Raw genomic sequence first — 22,981 nt, forward strand, 5'->3', positions numbered from 1 at the left:
TATAAAAGATAAAAATATGAAATCTGACTAATTACTATATTATTGTAGATATATTATTATCAATATATTATATATATATATATATATATATATATATAATTACATAACAATTAATACATTTAAATGCAAATCAGCATCTATGTAATACATAAAATGCTATATATATAAAATACTGTAATATATAATATAATTTTAGAAGTGAGTTCTTCGGTCTGTAAAGTACTGAGAGTACTTTATGTCTGTTTACACACATAAAGCAAACAGGAGATTATATATTTAATTATAATTAAATATCCACTTATAAATAATTGTATATTGTTTTATGTATTAATAAATTAAATGTAATAATTTACTTTATAAAAAGTAATATTAACAATAAATACTAATTATAAAAATAACTTATAGTTTACTTATATTATTTTATATTATATGTAAAGAATGTCATTTATTTGTTCATTAATAAAATTATTTGTGAATAATAAATATTTTAAAAATGTCAACAAAATGTAAACAATTACAAAAGTTTAGCACTAGTTCACCTATAAAATTTGAAATGTCTCTTACTTGCTCAGTTGCCAGAAATGTCACAATGTCTCCATGCTTTTGATTCTGATGTATCTCCAGAGCCAGTCTAAGAGCAGAGCAGAGGTAATCCTTCACACCTCCTCTCCCACTGCCGTACACCACCTCGCACGGCCGAGGCCCTTCCAGACAGATCTGAGGAACACTTCCATAGCGACGTAGCAGTTTCTCTGCGGAGTGAGGGGTGCTGAGGATGACCAGCCTGAGCTCTGGCCGTGTGAGGAGCACGTCTTTGAGCAGCCCGAGGAGAAGGTCTGTGCTGACGGTGCGTTCCTGGGCCTGATCAATGACCACCACACCACACTGCTCCAAGAGGGGGTCCGACATCATTTCCCGGAGCAACACATCATCTGTGCAGTATCTGCAAAGCAACAGATGTCACTGCAGGCTTCTTCAAGAGTGCAAATCAGCATCGATTCAATACAAAATCCTTGTATACGTCTACAAACAAAAATAACAAGCTAACTGAAGACAAGCAGACGTGATCGGATGATAATTTACTCTGGGAATTGTCAGTGTTTTCCTTAAGGTCAGTGTTTTCATTAAGTCAGACCTTCTCAGCTGTTCAAATCACAGTTCTGGCTCTTTGTTCGCCAGACTGACTTATTGCCGCTCTGAAAGCTCTGATGAAGCATATGGGCAGTACAGAAACACGGCAGCTGCCGTGGAGACCCTCAGACCGATCCCCCTCAGCCTTTTGTTAGCTATTATATTGTTTAGAAGGACAGGCGCCCCTGAAAAGAGATGCACATGTGGTGGCAATGAAGGGGGGAGGGGCAGATTGCAGAATTGAATGGAAGAAAAAGTCCAGGGAAAATGACCAAATAATGCCATTCAGACTTCACATTACTGAACATGCAAAGGGATCATATACACACCTCAGTAAAGTATCAGGGGAGCAGCAGGTCTGAAGTGGGATGCTGTATCCAACCTCATTGCCGATGTTGACGTCCATCTCGTCGGCCACACGGAGGGCCAGTTCCACAGTGCTCTGCTGGTGAATCTGAGTACACACTACCATGCCATTCTGATACTGCGCAGACAGGCAAAACTCTGCACACCATTGAGGGATCTAAATGAAGATTAACACCGAAAACCACATGCTGTAAGGCTATTCAAAAATAAAACACTCACAAATAAGATACTTTTGATACTTTCAGTGACAAATGAACTAGCAGTAATGAATACGTTGCATCTACCCCATATTATATGATCTTTTGCATAATAGATGAAGCAATGTAAAGCAATATAATGTTCACATTAAATTCAATCTAATAGTAACTTACGTTCTGTTCAAAATTCAGCCCTATTTATCCTGAATATGCAATGAGGTTTGAAATACCAAATAAAATATTAATATTAACTCACCTGAGTGCTTTGTCCTGTTTTAGCTGTGCCAGTAACTATCACAACCTGGCTGCTCATCAAACTGTCCATAAACTCGCATTTCGCTCCCCACACCGGCAGACCTTTTCTTTCGCTTAATAGTTTGTAATATCTTGAAGAAAAAGGGAGCCCGTCGAACTGATTTAACTCCAGCAGATCATCCGTATCAATATCTTGAGTTTCGCTGGTTTCAGATAGTTCCTCCACATCTGTTGATAGCTCCAGCTCCATCGTTGCCCTAATGCGCCTCTCTCTTCAATTGGACAAATAAATCTAACTGAACAAATCGACTGAATCACGCTCTGTTAGTTATGTGACATATTTATGGTCCTCCAGATTAGTTTTAGGTACCCGCGCTCTGGAGAGACAAACCCTTTGTGTCACCAGTTGTGCCGCTCAGCGCACTAGAGATGTCCGATTCGTGAACGAATCTTTCTTTTGAATAGGATCTTTTTAATGAACCGAGAACCGGTCGTTCGCCAGTAGCACTGAATCGGTCGGAGTTGTTCTCGAGCCAGTAACTGCTAGGAAGAGCATTTAAAGTGTATTAAAGATTTACTTAATGAATAAAAAGAAAGTTTAATAGCAGAAATTTTGATTGACAGTTTTATCAAGACATGAAACTGAGCTGATTTAAATAAATTATGAAAACATGCTAAATGTTTTTAGCCAAGCAATGCACATAGATTTATAGAGTTGTTTATTGTAAATTCAGGAATGTTTAATCAGCTGAATCATAACTGCAACAAACTGAATGTGGACACATAAAAGGACAAAATAACCACCCTCATTATAAAAACGTAGCCATACATTCAAAGGTTCTCAACCAGGGGGCCCACTGGGGCATCAGTGAGTCCAGGGGGCCTCAAGATGACATTTAAAAGTGTTATTTCTAGACCTGAAAAAGTAATGTAAACTAATAAAGTCTTAAAATGTCAAGGCAATTTTATGATGAATATAGGCTTACATTTTTGTGGTAATGCAAGATCTAACATATTTTAGAAACTGTGATCAAAACGTATTTATTTCAAATCCTTTAAATCATTTAAAATGCCAGGGACCGCGTGATGACGTAAAAGAATCACTGAATCGTTGTTGATCCGGTTCTTTGAATTATTTGTTTGAAAGAACCGACTCGAACTTCCCGTCGGTGGCGGACTGAATCACCGCTCAGACGCACAGCGGCAGAGATTTTGAGCGGTCATGTGGTTATTTAATCCCACCACAATAGTAGAGTCTCATCTGATGAAAGTGACTACAGGGTAAAACAAGGGTTCAGTCTCAATAACCATACATCGCTCTCATGTTAAAACAAGATTTAACATGTTATAATCTGAACACATTTTGGAAACTCGTGTTTGTGCAACTAAAAGAAACACTCAAATGGGCCAAAGATTGCGCGCACGGCCGCACCAATGCTGTCACCATGACAACGGTAAAGCTCGCACAGTCAGATGTGCGCGAGAGAGAGAGTGAGGCAAACACACAGCAGACTCCTGCTTACAACTCATCATCCTCTGAGCGGGGACTTCTCTACACTACACTACAAGGACACAGCGATGAACCCAGGGAGACATTTGATTTGTTTTTTTGTGGCTAGTAGTTTATACAATAGTCAATAGTCAGGACATTTTGTTACCATAAAAAAAAACTAAACTAGATTTCCAACAACTTGTTTACGTTTGCAAAATATAATAGAGGGCAACAGAAAGATCAAGCAAGAGCTGAAAACTGCAAGCTGTCTGTTTAATGTTTGATAGAAAAGTTACCACAGAGTTGCTTTATTCCTCTCTTGATTAACATATAGTAATAAGCAAAAACCTTATGTAATTTCGGTCACAGTTTAGTTTGGGAACCAGTTCTCACTATTAACTAATAACTACAACTTTTGCCTCAATAAACTCCTAATTTGCTGCATATTAATAGTTAGTAAGGTAGTTGTTAAGTTTAGGTATGGGGTAGAATTATGGCATCAAAAATATGGTCTTGCAAAATAAGGCATTAATATGTGCTTAATATGCTAATAACCAACTAGTTAATAGTGAGAATTGGTCCCTAAACTAAAATGTTGCCTATATTTTTTTATATGTATGTATGTATGTATGTATGTAGGTATGTGTGTGTGTGTGTGTGTGTGTGTGTGTAAAATAAAAAAAAGTTTTCTCCAGCAACAGTGATTAAAAAGTAATGGATAAACTTAACTTAATCACTAATCCAGGAACAATCTGTTGTGGTTAGTTATTCTTGGTGCGTTGTTATGTGATATTCATGACCTTTATTAAGATGAAACCAATAGGCTACAATTTACCCATATGTCACACCTGAATAGCAAGATCATACCATGGATGCTGCTGTATCAGATAACTGCATATTAACCATAGATTGGTTTGGGTTTCAAGCCTTGTCAAAACACAGGTATGGTAAACAAAAAGTAATATGACTGTGTTGGATATTACTGCAAAGCTAAATATGTCTAAAATTCACATTACAACTTTAAAAATCACATTACAACTTTAATATAAACAATCTACATGATATTAAGAATCTGCCATTTATTTTCTCAATTTCGCCAGAAAAATATCCAGAGCTTCCTCTTGTGATTGGGAAGGTCAGTCACCACAGTATCGAGCTGAGCTTGATGAATGCATAGAATAAACCTCGAAATGGCCCCCCTGAACGCTGAACACGCTCTGTGGAGCAGATGGACCCCAAAACACATACATACAGCACCGTATACATGTCAGTTTTCTCTGTTTGACACTGAAGATTTTTTTTTTTAAATATTAAAGTTATTGCAACATATTCAAAACCTGCAGTTTAGCAAGACACCTTGTAATAACAACATTTTGGTGTTTTATCACAAAGGGTACAGCACCCATCATGTTGTAAGGGCTTGGAGCCCAGCACCTCCTATGGTTTTAGACTGAGAGTCACCAGAGCCTCAGGGGAGTGCAGCCTCAGCCCTGTGCTCTCTCTGTCTTCACCACCCGTGAGATATTTTATCTCCAGTCAACTTGGTCTATTATTTTCTTACTTTAAACCTAGTAATCCCATGCTCCTCTCAGCTGTTATTGGTAGAAACAGACTCTTTTAGGAGTTCACTACACTACAGTTCAAAATTCTAGGATCAGTATTTTTTTATTTTTTTTTATTAATAATGTTATCCAGCAAGTACACAGTAAATTGATCAAAATTGACAAGACATTTATAATGTTACAAAAGATTTATATTTCATATATATCTTGTTCTTTTGAACTTGATTTATCACAAGCAGCAAATCAGCATATTACATTTTTGAAGGGTCAAGTGACACCGAAGACTGGAGTAATGATACTGAAAAGTCAGCTTTACCATCACAGGAATAAATTACATTTGAAAATATATTAAAATAGAAAACACTTATTTTAAATTCTAATAATATTTTAAAATTTTACAGTTTTTACTGTATTTTTTAATCAAATAAATACAGCCTCGCTAAGACTTCTTTTAAAAATATATATTAAAAAAAAATCTTACTGAGCCCTAACTTTTGAATGGTAGTTTATTTGGTTAATGTTTTGATGGTTTGGCCACAGGAGAGCCTTTCAGTGGGAAGAACCTCCACCAGGCTGTGCACAGGGAGGATGACAAGGAGCTGACCACAGTTCTACAGTCAGGGTGAGACTCACTGACCATCTGTAAGACCACACTCACACTTCAAGCTTCTTCATATTCTATATTAGTACTAACATTGTACTAATTCAAGGAATATTTCACCCAAAAATTACAAACTTGTCATCATTAATCACTCTTATGCCATTCTAAATCTGTATGACTTTCTTTCTTCTGTGGAACAGAGTGATTAATGATGACAAAATGTTCATCTTTAGGTGAAATATCCCCTTAAATGCCAGTTCACACATCATTCAAAACCCCTTTCATGTAATTTCTCTCCTAGAACAGTCGACGTGGATGTTTATGACAAAATGGGTTTCAGCCCTCTCATGGTGGCAGCACAGAAAGGTTTCACCAGGTAAACGTGCTTCTGATGTTACTCGTTTAAACACAAAGCTGGATGCAAACAGAGAGATGAATTCACAGCCAGACTCAGCAAGAATCTCCCATTAGTCTGTTTGTAGTTATTGCTGTGCGGTTTAATGAGAGAAAAGTGTCGTTTGTTGAAATATAGTCATATATTTCTAATAATGATTGTTTGGTTTGTAGCTTAGTGGACATTTTGGTGAAGCATGGAGCTGATATTAACAAGAAAGACAGCACTGGAAAAGACAGGTGTGCCTGCATATGCTTTTTCAATGCAGTTGAATTGTATAATTCATGTCTTCTAACATGTATATTTTTATGTATGCATGTTTTTTTTTTAGTCTAATGCAGGCCTGTTTTGCTGGCCACCTTGATACAGTGAAGTATTTACGTAACTGCGGCTCCACTTGGCAATCTCAAGATACAGACGGCTGCACACCGCTCCACTGGGCCGTGGATGGAGGACACCTGCCTGTCATTACATATATGATCCAGGATGGTTGTGAGGTGAGAGGACATTAAAGGAATAGTTCACCCAAAAATGAAAAATTGCTGAAAATGTACTCATCCAAAGGCTATCCAAGATGTAGGAGAGTTTTTTCCTTCATTGGAACAGATTTAGAAAAATTTAGCATTACATCACTTGTTCACCAATGGATCCTCTGCAGTGAATGGGTGCCGTCAGAATGAGAGTCCAAACATATAACAGTCTGATAAAAACATCACAATAATCCACAAGTAATCAACATGACTACAGTCCATCAATTAATGTCTTGTGAAGTGAAAAGCTGTGTGTTTATTAGAAACAAGGCGTTTTAACTTTAAACTGTCACTTCTGGTCAACGTACAAATCCATAATCCATAATGCTTCCTCCAGTGAAAAAGTCCATCCCCTCTCACATCAAAATTCACTGACATATTTGTTTAGAATTGTTCTCGCTTGCAAACGGTGCTTGATCGGTGCATATTTCTCTCCTGATTCTGATGAGATTACGTTCTCCTTGAAAAAAGGTGGAAGCAATTTGAAGTTAAAAATGTCTTGATGGATTTATTTCACAAGTTCACATGCAATCAGATATAATAAAGTATGATTATTTGTCGTGCTGTCCAGCGGAGGACTCAGAGCGTGAAATTTTGGCCCGAACCCAGAGTACTCCCCCCTTTATTACTGGGATAGGAAACAAACAAGAGTGAGGTGATGGGATGGTGGAGGGATGCTGTGAAGCTGTCACAGGATAGAGGTGAGGGACGGCTGTATATTCCAGCCTCCTCTTGCACTGATTGGTTGGATTACCTGAACGTGCTCCTCCCAAACTTTGTTAAATAAACTTGGATGGATTATCCAAACAATTATTGTGATGTTTTTATCAGCTGTTTGAACTCTCATTCTGACAGCATTCATTGACTACAGAGGATCAGATGAGCAAGTGATATAATGCAAAATCTATCCGATGAAGAAACTTCTTAAATGGCCTGTGGGTGAGTACATTTTAAGCAAATTTTTGAGTGACTATTCCTTTAAAGATATGTCATATGATCTGAAGTTTCAGAAACTTCAGTTTACCTCTATAGCAATGATGTTTCACAAAATTCTCTTTTTTTAGATGCACCATCTAGGGCGGCCTACTACTAATGTTGCGATGGACCCTGTTGAAAACATGTGTTTTTTGTACTCCGACAGGTGGATGTGATGGATAAAGTGTCTCTCTGGACTCCTCTCATGTGTGTGTCAGCCATCAGTGGAAACGCTGCGGTCGCCTCCATCCTCCTCCAGGCTGGAGCTGATGTAAACTTCCGTGACAAAGCTGGTAAGACACCACTAATATTTATATATTAACACACATATTTATCATCAAAACAACCACTAGAAGTTCTGAGGACAAGATGGATGACATCATTATTTATTTTTTTGGCAATAATTTTTCAGGTCGCTGTGCTGAATAACCATGTGGAACTGGTGAAACCTCTGCTTTATGGTGGAGCAGATCATCACATGAAGAACGAGGTAACAGATTATGATCATTATTATATTCATAATACATAAATAATTAAACAATAAGAGTAGTGCAATAAAACATTTTGCCGCAGGAAAACTGATAACACTAAAATTATATTTACACCCTAATGTAGTATGGAGCAGGTGCAGCGGATATGGCAAAAGTATTTGGGAGACAGGTAACCTGACAAACTATACATGAACGAATTAATATTATTTTGTAGCTTGGAACAAAAAGACAATTTCTGTTTCAGAACATCATAAACTTGCTGGATAATATAAGCTTGGAAGATTCAAATCGACTGACATCAACGGTACAATTCTCTTATGGAGACAAGAAATGGTCATTATCTTAATGTCATTTTACACATTACATTGAAGCCTTGAGTTATTAAAAAACAACTTTTATGTTACTGTAGTGGACCCTGTAAAATAAAATGAAATTGAATTCACGATAGTAATATCCTCATTTATTATTCTCGTTCAAGTCCTTGCATTACCAGTATCCAGTTTCATTTTTTTGAAGGCATTCACAATTCCCTTTTAATATCCTACCTACGGTAATTCATAGAAATAAAAATGGATTTTGTAGTATATAAAACTTACACAATGAATTCAACACCCAGTGCAAAAACTGAGCAGTCATCTTTGATGACAGATTGACAGATTATCTGTCGAAAAAAAAAAAAAAGAGCATTTATTACATCCACGTGAGTGCATATAAAAAGGTGAAATGTACATACATTGCTGTGAATAGGTAAACAAGAACATAAAGAAACACACACACAGGCTTGGCTTGAATGAAATAATGTGACAGCTGGGTTTGATATACTCCCAAAGCAACAATGCTGGAATATTATGTGGGAAAAATTCCCCCTCAGGGTGAAGTACCAAGCAGAACAACAATCCCATAAGTTTATGAAAAACTGTGAGTCCAGCTGTGCATAAAGAGTGCTGTGTTATAGGCAAGAGAGAACCACTTGTGTAAAAATGCCATAGTTGTGATAACACACACCAGCAGTGATATTTACTACATCCTGTGTACTTTACATTATTTTGATGTCAAACACTTTTTTTTTTTTAGAAGGTAATGATTTTATTTGGCTAAAAAGACTCCTTTAATCAATCAAAAGTTTGGGGTCAGTAAGATAAAAAAAAAAAAAATTCTGCAATTCTTTTGCAAAGCTGCATTTAATTGATTAAAAAAAAAGTGATATTGTGGAATATTATCACAATTTAAAATAACTGTTTTCTATTTTAATATATTTTAAAATGTAATTTATTCATGTGACGCAAAGCTGACTTTTAGCAACCATTACTCCAGTCTTCAGTGTCACACAATCCTTCAGAAATCATTCTAATATGCTGATTTGAAGCCTAAGAAGCATTTCCGATTATAAATGTTGAAAAGAGTTCAGTTGTTCTGCTTAATATTTTATTTAAACCATGAACCATATTTTTCTGAATTTTTTGATGAAGAACAGCATTTATTTGAAATAGAAATATTTTGTAACATTGTGAATATATTTACTGTCACTTTTGATTAATTTCTTTGAAAGTTTCACTGACCCTAAACTTTTGATTGGTAGTGTATACTGTCAAAAATAATACAAGAAATACAGTACAGAAAATTCAACATCTATAACCTCAAGTATTGGAAGATATTTCACATGTGTGTATACAGCACAACAAGGCCATAATGACACAGACATGACAGCTGCTGGATCCTGATGGCTCAGTGGGAATGCTGAGCTGCGATTCTGTGATATTTTAAGGTCTGTGGTGTCACTACATATTCTGTGTTGCCACTGGTATTTCTCTGAATGTTTCAAAACATGTTGGAAAAAGGAGTGTTTGGACTATAAATACTGACGGGATTTTTTCATTTTCTGAAGATATGCCATTGCCATGTAGTTGCTATGCATATTCTGCTGTCTAGATATGGCTCTGCCCCTAGAGTCAATATAACTAATATAATAGTCAATATAATAAGGTATATTTTGCCTGTTTAATTGTTCAGCAAATCTCTCCTCAGGAAGCCACATAATTTGAGGTATCGTTTTTGTCCGTAAGTTGAATGCTTAGGGCTAACGTTGTAGCAATAGTAGTAATGATTCGTGCTTTGGCAGATACTGCAGCACTGCTAAGCACATATACTTTTAAGGTACTGTAGTTCACGAAAAGTTGGTTTGTCAAAGCCCATAAGCATGACTGCCACTGATGATTGAACTATGACTGAATAATGGCTCATATCTTTTTCTCCTTCCTGACATGCCTCATTCAAGTAATTGTGAAGGGTTTTTTTGCACTTAGTGGCTCATTCCATTCCAGCGCTGTGTTTAGTCATTCAGATTTCAGGTTGCTTATACTCCAGTATCCCAGACATGCTGCGTCATTTTAAAGCAGGTCTGTTTTGATCTTCACAACACCAAAGTAAGTCTTACCATAAGATAAATTGAGGGGGGAAAAACACTTAAAAAGAATGAAAAACATGATTTGCCACCTAATTTTCAATCAGCATTATTTTCAACATGTAAAAACAAAAAAAAATTGTCATACAGTAAAAAGAGTGTCAAGCACAGCACATAGTTTCCTCCTCACAATAAATATACATCTTAAATACTTCTGCAGTACCTGAGCGAGGACAAACAAACACCTTTTCTGAGGAGGCACAGCACCAAGGTGTCCGGTCAGTCCTCTTCTCTGTGAGACCCTCCGTGGAGTTTCTGCAGGGGTCGTAAATGAATATATTCAATAACATTACGGACAAAAGGGTTGAGGAAAAAAAAAAAAACCCTGCTAGCATACTATTGCCACTAGATGGCGCTGCGATTACACTCCTCGTCCTGAAAAACCCGGTTGGCAACAATGCAAATAACAAAAACAAAATGTGCAGCATTCCCATTGCCAACACCCAATTCACCCAATGTTAAGTCAAGAGGTCATCATATGTTACCAATTTACTCGGAGGATGAGGTCATGGCATGCAGCTGTTACCTTTTCACAGCTGTGTAGCCTTGCTTTGTGGAAAACAATGGAGAAATTGACTAATCCAAAATGCTGAGACAACCAATTCATCCATTTTTGTGTCTTTCTGATGCAACACTTTTGCCTCATTGCCGTTTCTAACTATTGTATGGAAGTCATTTGTTCCTGTGAACCATCATCCTAGAGAAAGCAACGTCATTATGGCAATACAAGACCTTTTAATCATGAGCGCACAGCGGTGTGTCGAGCCATGAGACCAATTTGTGAGAACGCCGTAAGAGTTGAAAGTGTTTCATAACTCCCTGAGTAAATGTGAACTCAGTCAAGTAGAAAAGGGCACTCAAGAGCACTAAACAATCCACAGTGATTTTGCATGTAAAAGGGTTTAATGTGAATGCTTTCAGTGAGGTCAGCATAGAAACCAAACAAGCTTCAATGTATCAGTCATTTGTATTGTGTTGCACAGCCACAGCATGAGAGCTATGAAAGGCTTTTTGGTGAAACGCCACTGATGGAAAGCAAAAAATGTTTATTTATTATATATTTGTTAGAATGGGAATAAAAGGTTTATTTATATTCCATTCAATACTAGGTAAGCTCTATAGACAGAATCTGTGGCATAATCTATATGCAGCTTCTATAGAAAAATACAGTAATGAACTTATAATGCAAGACATTAGGGCAAGGCAAAAATCTAAATAATTTTTTTGATACAAAAATGTATAGCTGCAAAGTTTATACTGTATTTTTAAAAGTGGTATCTTATTACATGTTTACTGATGTAAATCCTGTGTGTGGAGCTCAGTATTTTACAAGTTATGTCACGTCCCTTTCTGGTATCCTTGCATGTACCATGTGACATTTACCAGGTCTACGAGCTTTATAATATGGTCATTACAGGCAGTTATATTGGATATAACTGCACAGACAAGGTTAGTAGATGATTTTATCAACGCAAGTCTCTTGCGTCTCTATGCTAATATGTATAGTTTTGTTTATACTGTCAAAACATATTTTGAAAATATTTTACCATTTATTTGAGTATAATGTCTTGCCTTACTGTAAGTGCTTTATTTATATAAAAAAGCAGTTAGCTTTCACAAACTGAGCAGTGAAAGAAAATTATTTTCAACAGCATATCACAGATGCTTGTATGTAACTTGGTAAACTTACACTGATTAATTGCTTGAACAGGTTCTAAACGATTATATATATATATATATATATATATATATATAACACCAATCAGTCTGTATGTCTACCTCAAAATTTCTACTTTTCTACTATTTTTTAAAGAGAATCTAGTATACCTACCTCATAGATTAACCTTTATTTGTATTTTTTATTTCAGAATATAATGTGTTATCATAAAAATACCTATCTTACACTTTTATAGCAAGATAAATGTCTCCTTGAGGTGAGACTTTCATAGTGTGCTGGATCTATCCCCCGTTAGTTCGCTGCAGTGCCGTGAAGTCGAGCTGAGATTCAAAGCAACAGATGTTCTTCTTCATGCTGTCTGATAGCATATCCTGCCAACGTCCCCAAGCAGCATTATCGTTTAAACCACATACCTTCACACACGGACGTCTCTCATCCCATCTCACAGGAAAGCTCTCATGCACCCGTCCAATCTCATTCTCGCCATATCACTTTCACTCCTCCGCCCGCTCTGCCTACCCCACTCTAATACTTTTTGTCTTTGTTTTATCTTCAACTGGAAACTTCATATAAGAAATGTATGTGGTGTGTGCAGCAATGGAAAGTGTAACGTCCTTGCTAACGTCTCCTTATCTCCCTCCGCTTGGTTTCTGCATCTGTCAGTCGCTTTCAACCAATGAAACAGATCCAGTCTTAGGCTGCAGTCTTAGGGGTTACTTACACAGAACGTGTTTTTGCATTGAAAAACGAGCAGTGGAATGGAAGGTCTCAAGACAGGTTTTAACTTACTTTAACTTTGAGTGCCACTGTTTTTAGAATGCAGAGTCATGAATGAGAAAAGACTAAAAAAGAAGCCTGACGTGAGCACAACTGTCAAAGACATCAATCTAGCCCATTTACATACAATGCATTTTTGCATTCCACTGTGCTACTTTTCTGTTGTTTTTTTCTGGGTAAATGGGCCCTTATGGTATAAACCTCCTCCTGACCCACAAGCCTTTTGCAATAATTTTTGTGATTACAGGCTGACAATGCTAATTCATAATATGACTAATTTTGTATTTAATAATATTCATACTTGCATTGTGTTCTAATCAACAGCTACATGATAAAGCATTGATTCTACATGATATTTTTTTATCATGTAGAATCCAATAGTTGCTCCAATAATATTTGATATATCTCGTCGATTATATATATTTAATTATGCAGTCTTATTATCAACAATTAAATATTATCATTATATACAAATCTCAAAACGGATATCCATCTTAAATGATCACACAGACACACACACACACACACACACACTGACTCACTCACTCACTCACTCACTCTCTCACTCACTCACACGTATAAAAACGTAAGCATTTGAAATATTATATTAATTATATATTATATCCATAATTTAAATAAAAATTTTTCAGCACAGCAAATACTTTTCTTTTCAGTGTTTTTTAAAATTTATTTATTATTAAAAAAAAGTATAGAATTTTTATATTGCCATAATATTTATCAAAACCGCACTCGTGTTCACACCTCTCCCGGAATGTCCGAGATTCTCTCGCATATTGATAGTGGGTCCCTCAAATTATTTACAATATTCTGAAAATCGAGTGAAAGAGAAAGAAGCCCCATTTCCAAGGTATTAAAGTGCATTTTTGGTGATTCAATACCAAGTTTTCAGCTGAGATGCATTTACCGTTTCCACCTGGTATAAATGAGTTTGAATGCATCTCCTTTGACCACTTCTGTTTAGATTTCATCACATCACTTTTGTGGGAGCACAGAGTGCGGCACACAAATACAGCTGATGGAATCAACCTGTGTATGTGGCTTACGAGCGAACGGGATATAAAGCAAATGTAAATGATAAGGGAGAACAGCTGTGATTTTTGGAATTTAAGTTTAGGAGCTACTTTATTCATGTACTACTATGTGATGAGGCCAAACTCTGAGAATGGGTTTTTGCAGGTTGAGATATCTGGTACATGGTGACAGTCTGAGGCTGACAGCACTTACCTGGATGTTAGTGTAGGGCAGCCGGTGAGGGAGGGTGTGAAAGCCTGCCGCTCTGCCTGGCGAGTGTGTGTGTGACACTAGAGTCCTGTGAGGCAGGACTGAGGGCAGAGGCTGCAGACCTGTGATGGGCATGGGGTGGCTGATGTGGACAGGCTGGCAGCGGGTGGGACATTCAGGCAGCCGATGCAAACTGTGGAAGTTGTGTGGAGGAAGGAGAGGCTCCGAACTGGGATGAGACATCTGTGGAAAACAGACAGCTCTTGAAAATAAAGACAAGAATTCAATACGAGCTCTACTGCTCGCTACTGCTAACCTTTAAGACCTTTTGAGGAATCAATCTAAACCTTTTTCTGCATACACTGCTTCACAATTCAATACCGTTCCAGGTTGTGGCATGGCACACAGACTCAAAATACCCAGATGAAGCAATTGATCAATGCTTTAACAATCCCAACACATTTCAATGGCGACTGTCCAATCACATAGAGGCCTGACCTCCCCCTTTGAGCAAAGGCTTCCAGCTCCAACAAACAATTTCAATGATTATATTGTTATGCTACTCAAGTACATTACACTGAATTAAAACAGAAATGCTTCAAAATTAATGTTTGAGGTTTTAGATGAAGATCTGGACTTCATTAAAATTCTTTGAGGGTCGATACTGGAGAATAAATCAATTATGCACCTAAGTCTCATGCCGTGTACACAGAAAGCAAGGGATAAATTGGCTTGGACGGCCATAGTAATTGTGCGAGTGAGCTAACCTCATCTGTTCCTCGCTGGGCAGGACAGACACCGAGGTAATGAATTATGGAATTCTTCACAAAATGATACAATACATAAAATCTGCTATTTGGTCACAAACTGTCTGCTTCGATTCAGTTTAATATGATTATTTAAAAAAAAAAAATGTTTTCACAAATGCAATAAGGAAATTGTACTACTGAAAATAGGTAACTCATTTTGGATAAGAAATATTAAAAATATAAAATATTTAATATATAATATTTGATATATAATATATAAATAAGATTATTTAAAATATTCTTAAAAGTTTTGGACATTATCATCACGTTGTGTGCCTGAGTCTGTGATGATGAGCAGAGTATCACACTTGCCTTGTCACAGCGGGAGTGTAAAGGTAAAGAGGCGGGCTTGTGCTGAGGCGAGACCCTGAAGACTGACTGTGTCCGTGGGGGGCTGGGTGCTCGTTTTGTTCCTACTGATCTGTAAAATTAAGAAAGTTTTCAAAATGTTTTATGTTTTAGGTATAAATATGCTGAATATGATTACTACAGTAGGGATGTTCCCTTTTTATACACCACTTTTTATTAAGCTCTATTGCAGCATCTGTGGCATCTGTTGATTACCACAAACATTTTTACTTGCTCATTATTTTTAAAGAGCAAAAAATTATGTTCATAGTAAGGCATGTACAATGTAAGTAGACAAAGTCCAGGCAGTAAATATTAAAATACACACCATTTTAAAATGATAGCCATGGTCTGACAGAATGTTTGGGGTCAATACGTTTAAAAAAATAATGATTAAAAAATAATAATTTTATTTACCAAGGATGCAACAAATTGATCAAAAGTGAGAGTAAAGACATTTATGATGTTACAAAAGATTTATATTTCAAATAAATGCTGTTCTTTTGAACTTTCTAGTCATTAAAGAATCCTGAGATTCTGAGCACAACTGTTTTCAACATTGATATTACGAAATGTTTCTTAAGCACCAAATCAGCATGTTAGAATGATTTCTGAAGGATCATGTAACACTGATGACTGGAGTAATGGCTGCTGAAAATTCAGCTTTACCATCACAGAAATAAATTACATTTTAAAATATATCCACAAAGACAATGTTCAGAAAATTTCAGAATATTACCATTTTTACTGTATTTTTAATCAAATACATGTATTGAGTATGAGAGACTTTGATTAAGAAATCTTCCCAACCCCAAACTGTTGAAAGGAGGAATTACATAAGTAACACAGAAGTTCACCCAACTATTCTCACCTCAAAAAGGGTGATTTATACAGCTTTAAAGCTTAAATTATAAACTGGGTTTTACTAAATAATTCAAGAGTTTTAACAAAAATACAAGCTTCACATTTAGACTTTTAAACCTTCTGGAATGCCGGCCCAGTTTACTTCCATTGTAAGTATGTTACTCTGACCATGATTTTTTTTTTTTAAGGAACGAGTCAAAATTATTTTCTGTGACAAACTACATTATGGCCCAAATTCCTGTCGATATGAACTTATACTGAACTTGAAACTTAATTCCCTTTAGCTTAAAAAAAACTCTCAGGACTCTTGGTGTCCCTGGATGGAAACCAGCAGGAATTCAGGATCAAACACATTTTGGAAAACACTGCTGCATTGGTTGACAGTACCTGAGCTTTTGAATGGCGCTCTTCTTATTGATGCAGAGCATCTGAACCAGTGTTTTCTTCTTCAGGCACACAATCAGTCCCGCCGACAGCAAGCAAAGAAGGGTCACCAGCACGCCCACAGCCACAGCGCTACAGTCAGCTGTTGTCACATAGGACAGCCCGCACATTAATACACACACTCGCACATCTGTTGTACAGCACGACACAGAATGGCACAGAGAGGGAAAACACAAGAAGTCACAGTCAGGTTAGAGAGAAAAAGAATCGATCAACATCCCTCTGTGTCTCCACCTGCATTGCTTTTACAAGCTGTCTCAAAGTTCTTGAATGTCTGCTGAGTGACATCTAAGCGCAGTGCTTCAGGTTTCCACCAGTAAATCAATGACATGTCCTGTCAATGCTGTTATGCTTTTCCACTGGAAAATCGTTTAATGGGTTTTGTAAGTACATTGCACTTTCAAGCTGCGCTGTTCTACCTGCAGTGCAGCTGTCACAGAGGGAATGAAAGTGGTTAGAGCTAGTGCACTTCCTCAAGCAGTACAGTTGTAAATTCTGAATGCATGATGCATGTCGAAACATACTCCAGACATGTTCGCAAACAGAAATGCTTCTTGGTATGCAAAATGTAATGTATGCATCATTGTATTCTGAAATTTGTTAACAAGTAATTAATAATGCAATGCATGTATCCATTCTCAACAGACATTATCACAAGCATTTGTGTAAACTTCTTCAACGGTCATTTTTTCCCCCCTTTTTTTCCTTTAATGTTTCTGTTTTATAAATGTAAAAATAAAAAGACTTTAAAATAAAAGTAATAGTTGCCTAAAAAAACTGGCATTGTGTATAAGTGTTGCTTTTTGTTCCTCAAATCGCTTTGGATAAAAGCATCTGCAAAATGCATAAATGTAATAAATTTGTAAATGTATTATTTATTTGTAACTAAGGAAGGTCACTTTCATCATTTTGCTTAATTTCTTTGTATAGAGTTGTTTGTGAAATTTCTTAGAATGATATATAGAATGATAGAATGATAGACAGACAGATAGATAGATTTTGTTTCTTTTTTTTTAAAGTTGTTTCTGAAATAAATTAATAAGATTAAAAAAACATTGTGTTTGCATACTTGCTTAAAAGAGTATGTTTCTGACCTTAGACTAGAAACTGGAAAGGAGCACATAAGCACTGCAGTAAGTATGGATTAAAGCATGTTAAGTCATGCTGTGTTAGCATATTGCATACTGCTCTAGCAAGTCAAAAGTGCAATGGCCATCACTGTACCGGCTTGTCTCATTGGCCCACTGTTGATGCTGCCGCCAAACCCCGCCCTGTCACAGAAAGGAGGTGCCCAGTGAGATTCACAGTGGCAGTTCTTCTTGTTGTTGCATTCCTGTAAACATAAAAACACAAAAAAAATATCATCAATGAATGCCACATGCAGCTCAAACCACCTGATCAAATTTCTTGCTGGACATTTTCAACAACATCCTGCTATTCAATGCTTAAGGAATTCTTGGGTATAATGGTACGAAATCTCCTCATGAGCATTCAGTTCATGGATGGTCTGTTCAATGTTGCATTCAAGGGCAACATTTTTCCATTTGCACAAAAATGCATGACATTTTTCCATCAGGGTATGTGTCAGGGGTCGCTGCATAAGTTGATTGATGTCACTTGATGTTTAAATCACAGTCTGAATATTAGATGTCTGCCTTCTAAAATGAAAGAAGCAGCTATGTCTTTCCCGCCATAAAAACCAGGGAATTTTTCAGACTCTCAAACATCTAACTTGCTCATCCAACTTTCGTGGATGCTGTGATGGTTTCAACATGTGTAAAAAGCCTCTCAGCAGACCAACTCTTACATTTCAGGAATTAATGAGTATCTATTAGAGTGTGTAAGTCTTGATTTTGTGGACTTGGTCTTGAGAGCTCTCAAGACTAGAAATCAATAGCCTTAGTGGTCTAGTATTAATCAAAATCTTAGGGGGTCTAGTTTCGGTGTGGGGCTTAAAGGGATAGTTCACCCAAAAATGAAAAATAAGTCATAATTTACTCATCCTTACTCACCAATTTTCTAATGCCGTATGACCTTCTTTCTTTTTCAGAGCACAAAAGGAGATTTAAACAAAAGCATATAATGGCAGTGTACACGATCAGCATCAAGCTTTTAAAAAAGATGCAAAAGTATCACAGAGTGGTTCCATGCAACATTTGCCGTATATTCCAAGTGTTCGGGGTATACGATAGGGTTTGGTGAGAAACAAACTAAAATTTAACACATTATTTGACAAATATCCTGACTTGACCATTGGTCTCTGTGCAGGACTATTACTGAATTACTATTAGCGCAGCAGTTTACTCTGACTCACCCAGGAAAAGCACACAAGTTGTGAAAATACAAGATTAATAAAAAATGCAAAATTATATACAATCCATGTACTTTCTTCTCTCAGGTAAATATATCTGTTGTGCTCGTCGCAAGTTATCGCGTTCATCTGTCAACTGTCATTTTGACTGTCATGACAACCGGAGCTCCGGTCCGGAGTTACTCAACTCAGTGAAGAAAGTGCACACATACTTTTTTGGGGATTTCAAGGCATTGTTTCATGTTGCGTTTTTATGAATCTTGATTTTTCACAACTTGTGTGCTTTTCCTAGATGAGTCAGAGTGAACTACTGCGCTAATAGAGTCTCATGAACATGCAGACATGCACAGAGACCAATGGCCAAGGTCAGGACATTTGTTAAATAATATGTAAAATTTTGCTTTGTTTCCCACCAAACCCTATCGTATACCCCCGAACACTTGGAATACACGGCATGTGTTGCATGGGACCATTCTGTGATACTTTTGTGACTTTTTTAAAAGCCTGATGCTGATTGCCATACAGTGCCATTATATGGACAAGCAAGCATGGGACATCTTTTTAAAAAATCTCCTTTTGTGGTCCGAAAAAGAGAGACAGGCATACACCATTAGAACAACTCAAAAGTGAGTAAATGATGACAATTTTCATTTTTGAGTGAACTATCCCTTTAATGGGTCTAGTATTGGTCTTGGTATTTAGTGGTCTTCTATTGTTCTTAAAAAAAAAGTACTAGCAGTCAGAAGATCCAGGATCTCAGGATGCTGACAGAGCTCCCAACATCTTTATTAACAATGATCAATTAATCTTGCAGCACAGTTCCAATAAGGAAATAGACCTTGGAGAAAAAACGGATGCAATTGCACAGCCTACAGACAAAAATAAGAATTCCAATTTAGGAAGCGTATAACAAGAGAAAATAAATAAAACATTATACGCTCGCCCTCCAGAGCTGACAGTGGGTGCAAATGCAAAAGACAACGTGGGGGTATTCTTGGCCACAATGTTTAGCTATTGCATTTTAGCGCTCCTCTGGCAAAAAAGCACATGTGCATATGAGCCAAAAGATTATAAATGACACTTTTAATGGTACATAAATGAAATCAATATGACTCCTATAACCTAACTGGAGCAACAGAGATTGATTGTGAAGTACTTCAACAGCTGAGATAAGCTTCAAGTCACCCAGCATGCTGGGATTTACAGTGTGTGCCACTGGGGTGAACCGGGGTATGATTTAGTAACAAAAAAAAAAACATTGTTAACCCAAAATCTGAACTCATTCTAATGTTATTCCAAATCTTTATGACTTTCTTCCTTGAAACACAAAAGGTGAAGTTTTGAAGGATATCCGAGCTGCAGTATTCTATGCAATGGAAGTGAATGTTGTCCAAGACCTGTCAAGCTCCAAAAAGGACAAAAAGCTTCATAAAACAGTCCATACGACTTGTAAGCTGTATTCCAAGACTTCTGAAGCCATAGCTTTGTGTGAGGAGCAGTAATTTACAAGAATCTTGCCCTGAAAATCTTGCTTAACAGCTGTGGTCACCATTCACTTTCAATACAAAGGAAAGAGCAGCTCAGACATTCTGCTTCATTCCTCCTTTTGTGTTCCCCGGATAAAAGAAAGCCATATGGGTCATGCCAGGAAAAAAAAACAGCAGGATGAGTAAATGACAGATTTTCATTTTGGGTGAACTAGACCTTCAAATGTATCAAGCTTCCATGAAAGACCATTACTGACACAAGGTTATGCTGTGATCTAATTTAGTACAGAATCCGTGTCATATCTGTGCTTTTAAATGCTATTTCATTCGTAGCAGTAATCTACTTCAAGTGAAGTTATAGTATGTGTACCTAGTTAGCTAAGTGCTATTATGGCCACATGCTGTCCCCTTGGCAGATAGCTATAATGTAATGAAATGGACGTTTCTGTAAAAGGCGAGACTTTCAGTAGAGGGCAATAATTTGTGCTGACTAACTATTAGCATTCCCGACTCAAATCTGAGCCTAATGCCTGATAACTAATGTCAGAGAAATAAAAGAGATTAAAAAAACCTTTTTCCAGCAGATTTGTGAAAATTTCGACTGACAGAGCAGAAGCAACCTTACCCCTCTTCCATTACACTTCCCAGAGCACTTGTGCACTCCAAAGACACTGACATTCTGACACTGCCTGTTCAAACAGATCTGTTATAAAGAAAGAGAGACAACGAGAACTGCAGGTTAAGAAAAAACAAGACACTGAATAGGTATCAACTGCTAGGAAACATTTTTGTTACTGGCCTTAACTACTGGTTGACCGAAATGTTTTTTTTAAAGTGCCAGGGTGGCCAATATAATACCAATAGCCAGTATAATATTTTTTTAACAGAAAATGAGGTACTACTTCATTTTACAGTCCAGTTCCGCATATGCATACTATGTTCTTATTATAGTAATTACATTAACTGGGTATAACTAGGTACTAACCCTGAACCTACCCCTAAACCTAACCCTAACCCATGCAGTTACAATATATTAAATTACTTTTTTAGGCAAGTACACTGTAAATACATGTAAATGCACATATTGTAAGAAAATTACATATTTACTCAAAACTAAAACTCAGAAACTTAAATATGCAGATATGGATTTTATATCTTACGGTTAAAAACTAGGGCTATCAAAAGTATAAAATAAATCACAATTATTACTTTACTATATCTAAACAACTGATACATTTCTTTATAATAAAACAATTTCAAAATAATTTACAAAATAATTAAATTCAGTTGAATTCAGTTCAGTCCAGGCAGAATAAGACCAGGAACCAAAATATGGGAGAACCAGGATACAAGGCTTATAATTGCAGTAATGGCACATACAAGACTTCGCAAAGAGTAACTGAAAACACCAGGCTTATATAGGCAGAGGTAATGAGCAACAGGTGAAAATCAGGCATGATGAGTCCGGGCAATGGGTTATGGGAAATGAAGTCCAAGACTGAGTGACAGAGGAATGGGTTGGATTGTCCTCTGGTGGTTATCAAAAGGCACTCCAGTTGGTGATCATGACATAGCCCCCCACCTTCTAAGGAGCGGCTTCCAGACGCTCCTAAACAAGAAAAGACTCAAGTCCAGGAGGGAGGTGGGGCGGAGGCAAACGGGGGAGGGATGGAGGGCCAGGCCCATGGACAGGAAAAGGAACTGGAGCCGGTGGAGCAGGAGACCAGGGTCGAGCAGGAAGCCAGGGCAGAGCAGGAAGCCAGGGGGAGCTGGCAGAGCAGGAAGCCAGGGCGGAGCTGGCAGAGCAGGAATCCAGGGCAGAGCCGGCAGAGCAGGAGACCTCCAGGGCAGAGCAGGCAGAGCTGAAGACCACCAGGGTGGAGCAGACGGGACCGAAGGGCCCCACGGTGGAGCAGACGACCACTAGGGTGGAGCTGAAGACCACTTCAGTGGAGCTGATGGTGCGAGTGAACACCAAGAAGGCTCAGGCTGAGCCGATGACCACCAAATTGGAGCTGACGAGGCAGGTGACAACCAAGGCGGATCAGGCAGGTCTGGAATAGAAAGCACAGAGGTTAACAATGGCCTCTGCGGCTGTAATAGGACAGGCAAAGAGCTCAGAGACAGCCTTCTTGGCCGTGACAGGACAGGCAGGGAGCTCAAGGGTGACATGTGGTTGAGAAAGGACAGGCAGGGAACTCACAGGCTGGCGTCAACACAGGACTGAGCTCTGAGACTTGCATTGACTCACGGACTGGAGCAGGCTCTGGAGCAGACTAATGGACTGGAGCGAGCTCTGGAGCGGACTCATGGACTGGAGAGGGCTCTGCAACGGACTCGTGGACTGGAGCAGGCTCTGGAGCGGATTCATGGACTGGAGCTGGCTCTGGAGCAGATTCATGGACTGGAGCTGGCTCTGGAGCAGACTCATGGACTGGAGCGAGCTCTGGAGCAGACTCATGGACTGGAGCGAGCTCTGGAGCGGACTCATGGACTGGAACGAGCTCTGGAGCAGACTCATGGACTGGAACGAGCTCTGGAGCAGACTCATGGACTGGAGCGGGTT

The 22,981-nt window shown here is 37.8% G+C and overlaps 3 protein-coding genes across 3 annotated transcripts in view; 1 reads left to right on the plus strand and 2 right to left on the minus strand.

The window, feature by feature from the left end:
- The window catches only part of LOC107733148 (putative pre-mRNA-splicing factor ATP-dependent RNA helicase DHX32), a 13,302-nt gene extending 10,930 nt beyond the window's left edge, over window positions 1-2,372 (minus strand). Inside the window, exons 1-3 of the mRNA XM_016544672.1 lie at window positions 1,951-2,372; window positions 1,461-1,654; window positions 565-943 (exon numbers count right to left, since the gene is read on the minus strand). Of these exons, the coding sequence (XP_016400158.1) occupies window positions 565-943; window positions 1,461-1,654; window positions 1,951-2,199 (822 nt within the window). The 5' untranslated portion in view covers window positions 2,200-2,372. The remainder of the gene's footprint in view (window positions 1-564; window positions 944-1,460; window positions 1,655-1,950) is intronic.
- A 1,022-nt stretch (window positions 2,373-3,394) lies between these two features.
- On the plus strand, window positions 3,395-10,693 carry LOC107733077 (fibronectin type 3 and ankyrin repeat domains protein 1-like). The gene is made up of 10 exons (XM_016544574.1): window positions 3,395-3,440; window positions 5,544-5,625; window positions 5,906-5,980; window positions 6,172-6,237; window positions 6,330-6,495; window positions 7,670-7,812; window positions 7,915-7,993; window positions 8,119-8,163; window positions 8,239-8,298; window positions 10,616-10,693. The coding sequence occupies exons 1-10, from the start codon at window positions 3,395-3,397 to the stop codon at window positions 10,691-10,693; spliced, it is 840 nt and encodes a 279-aa protein (XP_016400060.1).
- Window positions 10,694-14,053: 3,360 nt separating this feature from the next.
- LOC107733079 (disintegrin and metalloproteinase domain-containing protein 12-like) overlaps window positions 14,054-22,981 on the minus strand; it is a 109,200-nt gene continuing 100,272 nt past the window's right edge. The window contains exons 17-21 of the mRNA XM_016544575.1: window positions 21,041-21,118; window positions 17,842-17,950; window positions 16,561-16,699; window positions 15,274-15,382; window positions 14,054-14,395 (exon numbers count right to left, since the gene is read on the minus strand). Of these exons, the coding sequence (XP_016400061.1) occupies window positions 14,054-14,395; window positions 15,274-15,382; window positions 16,561-16,699; window positions 17,842-17,950; window positions 21,041-21,118 (777 nt within the window). The remainder of the gene's footprint in view (window positions 14,396-15,273; window positions 15,383-16,560; window positions 16,700-17,841; window positions 17,951-21,040; window positions 21,119-22,981) is intronic.

Source organism: Sinocyclocheilus rhinocerous, unplaced genomic scaffold (assembly GCF_001515625.1).
Source record: "Sinocyclocheilus rhinocerous isolate Xijiao unplaced genomic scaffold, SAMN03320098_v1.1 scaffold8, whole genome shotgun sequence".
NCBI classification, from domain to species: Eukaryota; Metazoa; Chordata; class Actinopteri; order Cypriniformes; family Cyprinidae; genus Sinocyclocheilus; species Sinocyclocheilus rhinocerous.